We start from the raw sequence: 14,068 nt of genomic DNA, 5'->3' as shown, positions 1-14,068 counted from the left end.
TGGAGTCACTAGGTGAAGTAGTCCAAGAACCAGAATCAGCATTCTGAAAGAGTACCCCTTAAGAGTTTTAAGAGCAATTCCATTACTTCTCCATACTGGCTCACTCTCTGTGTGCTAACTACCACATTTATTTATGGATGCTTGATCTAGATTTTAAAAACAACACTAGGGTCACTAGGTGGCTCAGTTGGTTAAGCATCTGCCTTTGGCTCAGGTCATGGTCTTGAAGTCCTAGGGTGAGCCTGCTTCTCCCTCTTCCTCTGCCGCTCCCCCTCTGTTCATTCTCTCTCTCTCTCAAATAAGTAACTACAATCTTAAAGAAAAAGAAAAAAAAAAAACAACCCTTAGTTGCCAATAGAACTTTGCTCTCTGAGGTCTCATGGCCCCATGACTTGTGGCTCATTGGTGAAACACAAAATGGAGGAATCCTTTTGCTATGTGATTGGCTATTTTGGCATCATCTAAAGACAGCCTTGGGAACCCTGGGTGGCGCAGTGGTTTAGCGCCTGCCTTTGGCCCAGGGCGCGATCCTGGAGACGCGGGATCGAATCCCACGTCGGGCTCCCGGTGCATGGAGCCTGCTTCTCCCTCTGCCTGTGTCTCTGCCTCTCTCTCTCTCTCTCTGTGTGACTATCATAAATAAATAAAAAGAATAGGAGCTGCCATTCCTTAAAAAAAATAAAAAATAAAAAAAAATAAAGACAGCCTTACCTCAAACAGACTTCAAAAAGAATTTTAAAATTTAAAAGTTAAATCCAAAGGCAGTACATACCATTAAGGTTTGCTCTGACTGTATCTGTTCATATGCAAATTTAGCAGCCAAATGTTTTGCCTCTTGTTTAGTAGCACCTTTACCAATATCATATTCTTTCTGTCCAATTTTGCATCTGCAATGAAATCTAGGAGAAATGATAGAGAACATTTACCCAAATACCAAAAAACAGTCTATCTAACTTAAGATTTGGAAATAAACATATATTAACAAAGATCTTAGTAGAACATGAATTTAATAGGTAGATTTACAGTTTGTATCTTGTATAATATAAATCTTCGATAAGATGTCTGACCAATTTGCTAGAATAACCAAGATCGGTTGATGTCTCAGCTTGCATTTTTCAGGCAATTTCTCTTTGTTGCTTCACTGAAAGATCTGGTGAAAAAGGAACTCAGTGGAGATTTTTAAACACTCCTCAAAGGTCAAAAGATATGGAGGTAGAGAAGGAAGAGAGAGAACTAGTGAATTTTTCAGAGATGCTCCAATTGAAAGAAAAAGCCTAAGTAAGAAAGCTGGGGCTTCTATAGGAGAAACAATAAGGTTGCAATGTTTTGTAGGGAACTGGCAAATCACAGATTTTGTTCTAACTTCACATTTTCTGCCCCCTGGCAATGTGCCCCCAAACCTAAGAAAATCTCTACAGTGCAAAACCTCTGTGTTGAAGTCCACATCCTCCTCATATGAGATGTAAGAACACTTGTGATTAGGCAATGATACCTGGACAATTATATGAGAACTATATTTAAGGTGGGGAAGGAATGGACATGGTATCAAGGAGTTACTATTTATTTTTTTCAAAAATTATTCCAGTATTATTTGCAATTGAGGCAAATACACCCAGCCAGGGTGAGTCTTCCCTGCTGGGCCCTGAAGGCAGAATTAGAGGGAATGACTAGGTGGTTTCTATGGCTCTTACTCTCCCAGGCAATCCTAAGTAGACTTCCTCTCTCTTCTTAGGTAACTGTTAGAATGCTTAATCTAAAGGAACCAAACAGGTGAGCTACAGAAAATAAAATAAAATAAAATAAAATAAAATAAAATAAAATAAAATAAAATAAAATAAAATAAAATAAAATAAAATAAAATTAAAAAATGGCCTCCTACTTTGTTGAAATAGACTCACACAATTCACTTTTGACTATTTCATGTCAATGAATACTCTTCTACTCTCCTTGTCCTGGTTCTGGCCTACAAGCCATCAGAATTAAAAAGTACGTAACTGAGTCAATTCAGAGGACAGTATCCTGAAGTGGTTATTTGGACTATTTAGACTTTTTCTTTCTCTCTCCTTTTACAGGTTGGCTATAGCCAAGAAACAATCTGCTTCAGGTTTCAGCTTAGCCTATGGCTAAAATTCACTTCCTTTAATACCTGGTATTTGTCTAGAGAGTGACACCATTTAACCAAATTTGAAGAACAAACATCTAGACAAACATCTAGACAAACAGCTCTCTAATCTGATTATGGCAAAGAGAGTCATGTTACCTACACATGTGGTACAGTCATCATCACACTCCCACTGTGACCTCGGGGAGGGAGAAATCTCCACAACTCCCTCCAGCAGGGGCACCCCATTCTCTCCTAGGTCTCTTGCAGACTAAGCCACCAGATATACCTCAGAAATAAAGGATCCCTCAGATTTGATCCATTATGGTATATGGGCCCCAAGTATTCAGTAGTTAAGCATTTCCATATTTGAATTACAAAGATGTCCAACTATGTATAAATCCTATAAAACCTTCTGTGCAGAAGGTACAAAAAAGCAAGACAAATATTTCTGGAAAATTAGACATGACAACAAGCCCATTCTATTGCTTAGATACAATGAAACAGAAGGAAAAGCTGAACTACATCTCACCTTTCTGGCCCACAATCCTTCAATTCCCATTGTTCATAATTTACAGATAGTTGTTCCTTCTGGGCAAGCCTATTCATACGGCCTATGTAATTCCCAACGCCTTCTAATCCTAATCCTTCTGAAGTATCTGTTGTTGGCAGTGATAAAGAACTAACCGCCTATAAAAGAAAATAAGGAACATATTTAATACAGATGAAAACAAAGATTTAACCATTTTATTTCCTCTAATAAAATTACTAAATGAATATTCAAAAAACAACTTAGATTTTACGTATTGCCCTAGTCTACTACCTTGAGTAAAAGTCTAAGCATGTATCTTTTTCTACCAGAAAAAATCCACAAGAAGAAATGTTAACAATAGGAAAGGAACTACCCATTTTCCTTTTATAGTTTCCTACAGAGAAACAATATGGTCAACTTTCTGGTTTATCCATGCAAAATACTGTAATACTGTCTAGTTCACTTGCCTTTTGTAAATCTCAAAAAACAAGGTAACCAATATTGAAGAAAAGTTATATCCTGGATCACACCTCATTGGGTAAGAGGAGTATAATAGCCCCATTCCTTCCATTGTTATCCGTACCTTATTTATTCCTAATCTGACAAAAGCTTGTCCAAAGTTGTTTACTTTTATTAATCTTGTCAAAGAAGTAACTTTTGGTTTTATCAACCTTCTTTATTATTTCTTTGTTTTATTTTACATTCATGTTTGGCCTTATTATTTTCGTCCGCTTTTTCGGGGAAAGGTATTCTATTGTTCTTTTTCTAACTTCTTGGTTTGGTTTTCTGGCTCATGAACAATTCACAAGTTTGCAATCTCACTTGATTTACTTTTCCCAATTTGGGTTACAAGGGTGATATCATGGAGTAAGATTTTTCAGGAAAGTACCTTGAAAGTCAGTTTTTTCAAAATTATCAATATCTGATAAATGATCCTCTTTTGTCCCACATGTAAATGATTTATTTTCTCATTTTACAGCTGGTTTCTGCTACCCCATGGTTTTTAATGTAGCTGTGGACAGCAATCTTTTCATTTTAAAAAATTTCCTCTTTCTGCCTCGACGCTTATAGGATTTTTTTCATCATCCCTAGAGCTCAGGACTTTCCCAATGATCCATGTTCTTGGTGGCTCTGTAGTTTTCTATATCTTTTGAGTTGTTGTTGTTGTTTAAGATTTTATTTATTTATTTATTCATGAGAGACACACACAGAGAGAGGCAGAGACATAGAGGGAGAAGCAGGACCATTCCAGGGAGCCCGATATGGGACTTGATCCCGGGACTCCAGGATCAAGCCCTGGGCCAAAGGCAGGCACTAAACTGCTGAGCTACCCTGGCTACCCTGTTGAGTTATTTTAACCTGCTTCCAGGTCATCCTTTACTTCAGAAACACTTTCAACACTAATCTCTTCAGATAGCTTCTTCTGGGACACCTGGGTGGCTCAGTGGTTGAGCGTCTGCCTTTGGCTCAGGGCATGATCCTGAGGTCCTGGGATTGTGTATCACATCAGGCTACCTGCAGAGAGCCTGCTTCTCCCTCTGCCTATGTCTCTGCCTCTCTTTGTGTGTCTCTCATGAATAAATAAAATCTTTAAAAAAATAAAAAAAAGATAGCTTTTTCTGTAATCTTAACTCTCTTCCCGGCTTCCAGGATACCAGTTCCACAGGTGTTGATTCTCCATCACCTGTCCTGCTGATCAGTCATTCTCCGCAAGGTCCTTCCATCTCTTTGTTCTTTGTCCTCAATCAGGTGGGAGACTCCTGTCAGAACCTGTCAACTCATTTCTCACTGTTTCCTTTCCTATGCATTCAACTTCATAGGCTGTCTTTAGTGCTGGCATTCTAAAGAGGTAATTTTCAGGCTTTGCCCACTACTTCCTAGATATACCTCTGACTCTAGGCTCTACAGAAAAGGAGATGGAGGAAAAAGACCCAACTTCTGAATGTAAAAGTACTTGTGAATAGCTTTATTCTGTGTGTGTTTTCTTGCAAAGTAAAGTTAGAAGGGGCATTTACTCACCTTGTTTTCTTTATGAAGTATTTCAAGAGCTAATTTGGCTGCAGTATTTCTGGCCTCCTTCTTTGATTTACCTTCAGCTTCTGGATATTCTCTCTCATCTATGATAGCTTGGAATGTAAATCTGATTACAAAGGCAATATTCATAAAATGTTATAAAATTCCTGCATTATCTACAAACAAGTATTCCAATCACAGTCTCCCATAACTACCTTGAAGGTTTTAACCTGTTCAATATAGAATTTAAGCAGTCACCCTCACTCAGCCAAATAGCACATCATCTTTGCTCTAGAGCTAATTATGTACTTCAAAATCATGCCAGAGTTGCCATTCTTCCAGTTCATATTTTATACAGCTATACCTTTAAAAAAAAAAAACAGCAATTTGGGGTGCCTGGCTAGCTCAGTCAGTAGAGCATGCAATTCTTGATTTCAGGGTTGTCAGGTTGAGACCCACAATGGGTATTGAGAATGCTTTAAAAAAGTCTTTAGAAAGTAGAAATTTACCTTAAGTTATGTGCAGGTCCTTCCTTAGACAGTTCATTATACTTAAGTACCTTTCTGTGCTTCTGACAGAATATATTAAGTTCTTCAATAAAAAAACTTGGTGGACGCTGATTGGCCATTTCCTCTAGTAACCTAGAACAGAAGAGATGTTTGAAAAAAGTGACACAGAATATATTTAATCTGATTTTCCCAATTCAGTGCAGGAGACAAAAAAGGATCAGAAGAATTTTCTTTTTTTAAAAAAATTACTTATTTATTCATGAGAGACACAGAGAAGAGAGAGAGAGAGAGGCAGAGACACAGGCAGAGAGAGAAGCAGGCTCCATGCAGGGAGCCCGATGCGGGACTCGATCCCCGACTCCAGGATCACACCCTGGGCCGAGGGCAGGCGCTCAACTGCTGAGCCACCCAAGCGTCTCAAGAATTTTCTTATAGACTCATTTCAGCCCCACATAAATCCAGAGAAAACGTCTTACAAAATCTTTTTCTCTCATGAACTGCACACCAAGCTAATTTCTCCAAAACTTTCTACTTCCAAAACTCAACTGGTCAAAAAAAGGAAAGGGGTCTTTTTCTTCCACTTTTCTCTCTGCTGCCAGTGAGTGTCAGGTACAGGTATCTCCACCTGCGTGAGAAGGTAAAAAGGCTACACGAGTAGAATCAGAATTCTTCATGATGAGAAAAAAAAGGTTGAGAGTATACATATAAAGTGAAGTCTATAAATGATCGAAGATTTCACTATATAGAAATAGATGCCCCAATGAAATCTCAAAAATCTTCCCTTTAAAATATGCATTAGTCACTTTTACCTGGATAAATAATGACCCCAATTTATGGGTCTATTAGACCAAGAGAGTAGCAGTGATTTAAGTCATAATGAAAATCTAAAAAAATATAGAATCTAAATATAGAAGCCAAAACTATAAAACTCTTAGAAGAAAAAATAAGGGTAATCTTCATAATCTTGGATTTGGCAATGGAATCTTTGCGATGACAGCAAAAGCACAAGCAGCAAAAGAAAACAGATAGATTGGGCTTTAACAAAAGTAAAAACACATCTGTGTTACATAGGACACTATGGAGAAAATGAAAAGACAATTTACAGAATAGGATATCTATAGATCTCCTCTCTGCTCTACTAACACTCACTCCCCTGGTGATCACCTCTAGACTTATGGGTTTAAATTTCACCTACACAATGATGGTTATCACCATCATTAACACCTCTACCCCTGACTATTTCATGACTCTGTTTCTGTTCAATAGGCTGCCTCCTTGACTCCACTCCTTCCACTGCCTCCACCTGGTCAACTCCCATTTCCTAGAGATCACAGCTCAGAGGTCCCTTCCCAGAGACCCTAGAAGTCCTTGTTTGGCACTCCATCACAGCTCTTATTCACTTTACTGCAATTGCTTATATACATGACTATCTTCCAAAAGAGACCATGAGCCACAAGAGGGAGGGGGCCAGGCTGTTATTATAGGGGGTCAATAATCAATGAATGAATACCAAAATATCAGCAGACCTTCCTCCATCTGCATTACTTGTCACATGCTTTTCGCTTTGCTCTGAATGCAGTATCTACACCTTCTGTCTACCAGGCAACTCCTACTCATCTGTGAGGCTGACAAGTTTTCTTTGATGTTGGAGGGGCAGCCAGTAGTCCTCCAAGGGCCTGCCACTCCACCTGGCTCAGCCCTCATAACAGCCCAGTCAGTGAGCTTTTTGGGAAGCAGGTTCCACGTCCTATTCATCTTTGTATCACCAATACCCAGTGACAAGTAGTAAATGTCCAACACTTGGATAGTGTATAGGAAAATGAAAGGATGACCTGTTAAAACTAAATACTCTACTTGAAACCCCCTCATCTGCTCCCTTTTCTTCATCTGCTATTTTCTGGGGATCCTTTCTTCATTTATTCAATAAACACTCATCGAGTGCCAGGCACCATTCTGACAATGAGTATACAGATGTGGACAAGACAAATGAACACCTGACCTGAGGGAAGACAGGAAATGGCCATGCACAGAAACAGATAACGGGAGTGGATAATATGATAAGATGGCCAGAAGTGCTATTGTGAAATTAGATAGGGGTGTGGCATAGAAGGTGAGTTGGTAGGTAGAGGCAGAGATATGAGGGAGGTGGTTTTTAGATACAGTGGTCAGGAAAGACCTTTCATAGGAGGCAATTTTAAATGAAGACTGAATGATGAGTCCATTATATCAAGATATGGGGGAAAAGTAACTCAGTAATCACCATGGCCTTTGAAGGGAGAATAAAAACATCAAGGGATCAAGGGGATGGCTGCATAGTGAGTGAGGGGGAAAAAAGCAGGAAGTGAGTCAGAGAGGTCAGCGCGTATAGATCTTATAGGTCATGGTCGCAACTGATGGATGGTATTCCAATTGCAATAGGAAGTTACTGGACATTCTCTAAGTAGAGAGGGGATGTGATTGGATTAATGGTTTTTTTATTTTTATTTTATTTTTTATTTATTTATTTATTTATTTATTTATTTATTTTTTATTCATAGACACAGAGAGAGAGAGGCAGAGACACAGGCAGAGGGAGAAGCAGGCTCTACACAGGGAGCCCGATGCGGGACTCGATCCCGGGTCTCCATGATCATACCCCAGGCTGCAGGCGGCGCCAAACCGCTGCGCCACCAGGGCTGCCCTAATGGGGGGTTTTTTGTTGTTTTTTTGTTGTTGTTGTTGTTTTAAGATTTTTATTTATTTGAGAGAGCAAGTGCTCGAGAGAACACAAGTGAGGGTGCAGAGTGGAGGGAGAAGCAGGCTCCCCACTGAGCAGGGAAACCGATGTGGGGCTCGATCCCAGGACGCTGGGATCATGACCTGAGATGAAGGCAGACGCTTAACCGACTGAGCCACCGAGGCACCCCTGGATTTCTGTTCTAAATTATTATTCTGATACTATGTAAAGAATAAGGTATGGCGGCAGGGACCGGTGTGGACAGGGGAGCAGACCACAAGAAGCAAGGAGACCAAGCAGAGGCTGCTGCTGAGGTTCAGGGGAGCAATGGTGGTGGCTGGAAGTACCTAGAGTCTGCGCAAAGGCAAAGCTGTCACATTACTGCTTAGTGTTGTGGAGACAGTCAAGTTTTAGAGGCCACACTGATCTGGGCCACACCCTCTCTGAACCTTTCATTTGTGACCTGAAGACAGGAATAAAAACCCCCGATTTAGATACTGTTGTGAGAAATAAATCAGATGAAAAGCATCCAGCAGAGTCCCCCACACCATTAACCCTCAATAAATGGTGCTCCTGGTCTGCAATTCCAAAATCCAAAAAGCACTAAAAACTGAGGTTTATTTTGTTTTTGTTTGGTTTTTGATAGGTTTACAGCCCCTTGTCTAGACCTGAGCTGACACAAGCCATCTATAGTCTTTATGAAACTTGGTTGTTCACTTACACACCACACTACAGAAATTGTTTTATTATAGAGTGCTGCCCCCAAAACTGCTGAGAGCACTCTATAACAGACAAGATTTATGCTGCCTTTCCTTTCTAAAAATCCAAAACTCTAGGAATACTATAATATGCATGGCCCAAGGGTTTCTGATAAGGATCTGTAGATGAACGATTATTTTTAGGAACCAGTGTCATTTACTTTGGTCACAACCATGAGACCATACATCAGATTGGGAGGGGATCACAGATATCAGAACAGCAGGTATAGAAGAGCCCTTAGCAATTATAACCTGAAGTTCTATAAATGCTAAGTCCTAAGTACTTTTAATGTTAAGTAACTGCTGATCATCAGGATGACAAGCCAGTTTGAAATTTAAGTGAAATATGTATGCAAACTAAGAAAGTGCTGAATTAACATGTTTGTAAAAGTGCATGTTTTTCAAGTCTGGAAAAAAGAAACAGCAGGCTTCTTTTCAACTATTGTCAGTAAATCTTGTTTTAATTCTCTATTATCGGTTTCCTAAAAGAAATCCCCACCGAAAATCACTAACAAGTGTTATGTATCCATTTTACTCATGAACCCATCTTAGTCATCTTACTTTTGACTGTACCTCTGTCCTGGCAGATTCTGAGTTTTCTGTGGACCCAGCCCCCCTCCACGGCTTGCACAATGCTTGGCATACAACAGTCATTCAACTACTATCTGATTAGTTAAATGAATAAACGGCAGGTCTGGTGTTAGGGATTCTTCAGATTCAATGAAGCAAATTGAAGAGCATAATCGGCCCCAAATGCTAAGCTCCTAAGTGGCAGCAGAGTTTATCTTTCTGTTCTCCTTTGGGAGACATTTTGAGTACTAAAGAAATCACAGGGATAGGAAGTCTTCTTATTCTGTAATTCAAAAGAGAATTTATGAATTACCATTCATTAAACAGATTATTTCATGAGAACCTATTATGACTAGGTGCTAGGATGGTTCCAGGGGACAAAACCCTGCTCTTGTGAACTTACTAGTGGAGGAGCACAGACAAGTCCATAAAAAAAAGTCATGGGGCTGATAACTACTATGCTGAAAACTGAAGCAGAGTAAGGGACAGTCAGGGAAGGGCGGGGTTTCTTTTACATACCTGGCTGTTCAGGGAAGGCTGTTGTAATGAAATGGCATTGCAAGACCTACAGGGTTAAAGCAAAAGAATGACCCATGCAGGCACCTGGAGGAAGAGCTTTCCAGGAAGAAGAAAGGGCATGCAAAGGCTCGGGGGCAGGCATGTCCTTGGCTGTAACCCAAGAAAAGCGATGAGACCTATCTGGTCCCAGGGGAGAGAGCAAAGGGCCTTGTATTCGACATTTACCAAAAAAATTTTTTAAGATTGATTGATTTGAGAGAGAGAGAGCGCTCAAGGGGTAGGGGAAGAGGGAGAGAGGGACTCTCAAGCGGGCTCCCCGCTGAACACGGAGCGCACGGGGCCTCCCAGACAGCTGGGGGCTGTGCACCATCACCTGACCCCGAGCAGAAATCACCAGTCCGTGGCTTCCCCGAGCCACTCAGGCGCCCCGCTGACGGATTTCTGATGAGATGGTGAGCTCCTGGGACCTTCCGAGCAAGGGGTGTCCTGTTCTGACTTGACCCCTCGGCAGTCGCAGTGTGGAGAAAGGAGTGGGGGGCAGGGTGGTGCCGCGCTGCAGGGGGGCGGGGGGTGGGGGTGGGGGTGGGGGTGGGGGCTGAGGCCGCGCCCGGGAAGCCGCTGCAAGCGCGGGGACAGCAGGATCTCGGCCAGGGCCTGTGTAGCCACCACGGGGAATCCAGGCCTCCTGTCGCCCATGTGCCTGTCCTATTCCACAACTTCTCTGTTTTCCACTGGATCCCCCGCCACCCCCCACCCTGGCCTGGGAAATGCGTTATTTGCTCTTACAGAAATTCTTCGCGGGAAAAGAAAAAAAAAATGGTTTTCGGTGCGCAGCGCGCCCCGCGATCGGTTCCCGAGCTCCGCGAAGAGCTCCGCGAAGGGCCCCGCACGTCGGCGGCGGGGCCGGGGTGGGGCCAGGGCTCGGGGCCTCTCCCCGGCGTCCGCGCCCCGGGCCCGAGGCTCGCCCCCCCCCCGCGCCCCGCGCCCCGCGCCCTCCCCGGGCGCCCGCAGCCCCGCTCGCCGCGCTCACCCGCTCTCCCCGCACCGCCGCCGCCGCCGCCGCCTGCAGGGTCCGGGCCGCTCGCTGCTCTCAGTTTCGGTTTCCCCGCGGGCCCCGCCTTCCCTCCGGCCACCGGGCCGCTCCCGCACCCGCGCTGGACCCCTCCCTCCCGGGCCGCGAACCCGCGCGCCGGCCCCACGTGCGGCGCCTCCGCTGCGAGGCGCGCAAGGACCGAGCGAGGCCCCCCGCCTCCCCCCAGCCCGGCTTCCAGCCCGGCTCCCGCCAGGGCGGGAAGGGTCCGCGCGGGGCCTCGGAGCACCACCCGCAGCCCGCCGGGGTGGGCATCATCAGCTCCGTTTCACGCTCCGAGAAACTGGTGAATTAACTCGCCCAGAGGCCTGCTGCTGGTTAAGCGGCCACGCCAGGATCCAACTCAAGGTCACCACTCTGCTGCTTCCTTCTCCCTCTGCTGCCTCCTCATCTTTACAAGACTGGGGATGAAGACACCTGGGGACATAGCCTTCCTTTAGTCATTTTCCACCCACCCACCCATCCATCCATTCCGCAGGTCCTGGCCAGCACTCTTAGTTCTAAGCACCGGCAAGTCCAGCAATTAGGAGAACCATCTGCCCCTGTGGGAACTCCTGGAGTTTTACCACCAAACCCCACTAATAGTCCTGGATTTGTAAGAAATGGATACGATGCTCGAGGAGTGCGGAGGACTTAAAACAATATTGACAAGTAGATGCTTTTACTATACCTATTTAACAGATGAGGAAACTGAGGTCTGAGGCACAGAGAAGTGACACAGTCATTAAGCAGGAGAGCAGGGATTAGAACCAGAAGTCTGTACCCTCAGCATCTTAGCTGGAGTGAGGGAGTGAGGTGGTCCCTAGATGGAACTCAGATGTACATTCAATATTTGGCATTGGCTCTAGGAGTCCCTCCCCACTTCTCTTCTACATCCCCCTGGAATTTCAATTCAATGGTTATCAGTGGTTGAACTGAACGCTCTATTTTCTTTATAGCTCATGTCCTGGGCATGATTTAAATTCCACAAATGTGAAGTACTCATGCAACGATTTGAAAGGTAGATGGGAGAAAAATCCATCTTTCTGTGGAAAGTCCAGATGACAAAAAGCTCCAGCAATGGTGGGAATTTTCATGGGACTATTTGCCAGTTTTGTCAGTGTGTGGTGGCTGTGACTGCAGCAACAGTAGTAGCAGTGACAGGATTTCTGAGTTTTTGAGGCGCCTGAACTGCCCAAGACAGTTTAAGAAACAAAAGGACAAGCTCAAGCATGGTCAGAGGATACAAGCTTTAAAAATGCCCAGAAGAGGGGATCCCTGGGTGGCGCAGCGGTTTGGCTCCTGCCTTTGGCCCAGGGCGCGATCCTGGAGACCCGGGATCGAATCCCATGTCGGGCTCCCAGTGCATGGAGCCTGCTTCTCCCTCTGCCTGTGTCTCTGCCTCTCTCTCTCTCTCACATTCTCTCTCTCTCTCTCTCTCTCTGTGACTATCATAAACAATTAAAAAATATATATACCAAAATGATTCTTATATAAAAAAAAAATGCCCAGAAGAGCCTTGTAGTTCTTTAGTGTCAGGGCTAATGTTGCATACATTCGGTGCAGAGTCTGATGCTGCATATAGCAGACTTGTGCAATACAAATTTAATTTATTGCCTCCCCAGGCTGCTTCTATGAACTTTGAGGCCATTGATTGGGAAAGAACGAGGTCCTGGGATTTGGGTGGATTTGAGTGGATCCAAGTATCAGTACCCTCCCAAATTTTGCTGAGTCTCCACAGTCCTTCCATTCTAGTTTGATAAGACTGGTACAGCCTGGTTGGAAGATTATGAGGTAACCACCTTACAAGGAGGTGCTGATTCTCCACATGCCTAGACCTAGAATCAGATGCTAACATCTGATATCCAAGAGGATATGGGTAAGATTTGATCCAGGGGAGATAGTTTACACAACAAAAGATTTGCAAGATTTCACTAATTTTTATCAGCAGAAATACAGGAAATATGCACAGAAAGTATTCTAAAGGTGGCACTAGAAAATGAACATAGTTTAGATTATGCACTCCGTGTTCTGGCTTTAGCAGCTGGAAATGGCTCTAACAGCTTGTTCAATTGGTTTACTGCAATCTGGGCTCAGTGAAACTGTGATGCCACTAATACAGATAAATCAGAAATACTTAGGGACTCAGGATATTGGAGTAGATTGATGATATGTAACCTGTTCCTTTGTTCCCTAACCATGCCTCCCAAGAAGATCCAAAGGACCACATTGGAGTGGGGAGCATCCACATCCTTGAAAAGCTCTGTAATGGCTGATCACGGTACGTAGGGAATGTTGATGGGAGATGCTACCATTGGAACAGCTCCCTGATTTCAGTGAGGATGATGGCAGGTATCTAAGACCCTCAGGACAGTTACCCCTGCTCTGTCAACCTACATGTCTGAGCTTGTGGGGAGTTTCCTGAGATCAGATGACTGAGAAAGAAAAAGCCTGAAACACAGTACACTGGCATTAACCAGAAGTGGGTTACCATAGCCCCTCTGGGAGGTGGCCCTAAAGGATACTGAGAGAAAGGAAATCCTCCCCGTGAACACAACTTTGAGCAGTACATTGTCAACTGGAAAGGCAACTGTCTTCTAGTTGTCACGTGGAAAGACAGAAAGCCAGTGTCTTGGACAGAACCAGAGTCTAGCAGGTTAGCCAGATTTTGAGAAGTTTGGAAGGAACAAGATCAGAGAATTGGTGATAAGGTGGTCTGAGGAAAACAATGTGGGTAAGCCAGTTAGACAGCTTATGAGCATATTGTGAATGTTTACCAAAGGCATCCACTTCTGAGGAGGCTTTTGAGAAGGGGAGGGGGGTGCAGGAAGACTTGTGTAGACGTCAGTCTTTTCCCCAGCCACCATGATGTTTGTTCAGGGAGTGAGGAAACTATGGCAGTAGGAACATATGATATGTGTGAGTTCATCAACACGAAATTCTCATCAAGACTGATCTGGCTGCTAAGCAGCCAACATTCTCACATAAGGGACCAACTCTGGGCCCCAGGGTAGAGTACCACATGCCAACAGAGACCAAATAACTACCTTATGGCAGAGAGTTATTTGTGGAACCCTTCCTTCATGGAGTGGGCAGGGATTTGCCCTCTGAGGTGTGGGGGTAAACATTTATTGCAGATATGGATTTGCTTTTCCTTCCTGCAATTCTTCTGCCAGCATCATCATTGGTGGACATTCTGAATACCTTGCTCACCATCATCATATCCCTTACTAAACCCGTTTTACAGAAAAAGAAGTGACTGATGTAGGATTCAGTGATTT

At 43.6% G+C, this 14,068-nt stretch overlaps 1 protein-coding gene and 1 long non-coding RNA gene across 17 annotated transcripts in view; one reads left to right on the top strand and one right to left on the bottom strand.

Moving 5' to 3' along the window:
• Positions 1-10,906, bottom strand: part of EIF2AK2 (eukaryotic translation initiation factor 2 alpha kinase 2) — a 38,643-nt gene extending 27,737 nt beyond the window's left edge. Inside the window, exons 1-7 of one of the 3 annotated variants that reach the window (XM_072770512.1) lie at positions 10,749-10,832; positions 9,719-9,764; positions 5,156-5,287; positions 4,653-4,773; positions 2,634-2,791; positions 773-899; positions 1-43 (exon numbers count right to left, since the gene is read on the bottom strand). The exon at positions 1-43 is cut by the window's left edge and continues 28 nt beyond it. In XM_072770512.1, the coding sequence (XP_072626613.1) occupies positions 1-43; positions 773-899; positions 2,634-2,791; positions 4,653-4,773; positions 5,156-5,274 (568 nt within the window). In that variant the 5' untranslated portion in view covers positions 5,275-5,287; positions 9,719-9,764; positions 10,749-10,832. Of the gene's footprint in view, positions 44-772; positions 900-2,633; positions 2,792-4,652; positions 4,774-5,155; positions 5,288-9,718; positions 9,765-10,748 lie in introns of all 3 variants that reach the window. The other 2 variants (XM_072770513.1, XM_072770511.1) reach the window with 2 other exon arrangements.
• LOC140601516 (uncharacterized) overlaps positions 1-14,068 on the top strand; it is a 51,885-nt gene that overhangs the window by 14,157 nt on the left and 23,660 nt on the right. For 8 of the 14 annotated variants that reach the window (XR_012004527.1, XR_012004521.1, XR_012004525.1 and 5 more), the window contains exon 5: positions 12,999-13,068. This is a non-coding gene — a long non-coding RNA (uncharacterized lncRNA). The remainder of the gene's footprint in view (positions 1-12,998; positions 13,069-14,068) is intronic. The other 6 variants (XR_012004531.1, XR_012004523.1, XR_012004532.1 and 3 more) reach the window with 1 other exon arrangement.

This window comes from Canis lupus, chromosome 12 (assembly GCF_048164855.1).
Source record: "Canis lupus baileyi chromosome 12, mCanLup2.hap1, whole genome shotgun sequence".
Classification (NCBI taxonomy): domain Eukaryota; kingdom Metazoa; phylum Chordata; class Mammalia; order Carnivora; family Canidae; genus Canis; species Canis lupus.
Note: the sequence above shows the minus strand (reverse complement) of the source record. Positions and strands in the feature narration are given on the sequence as shown.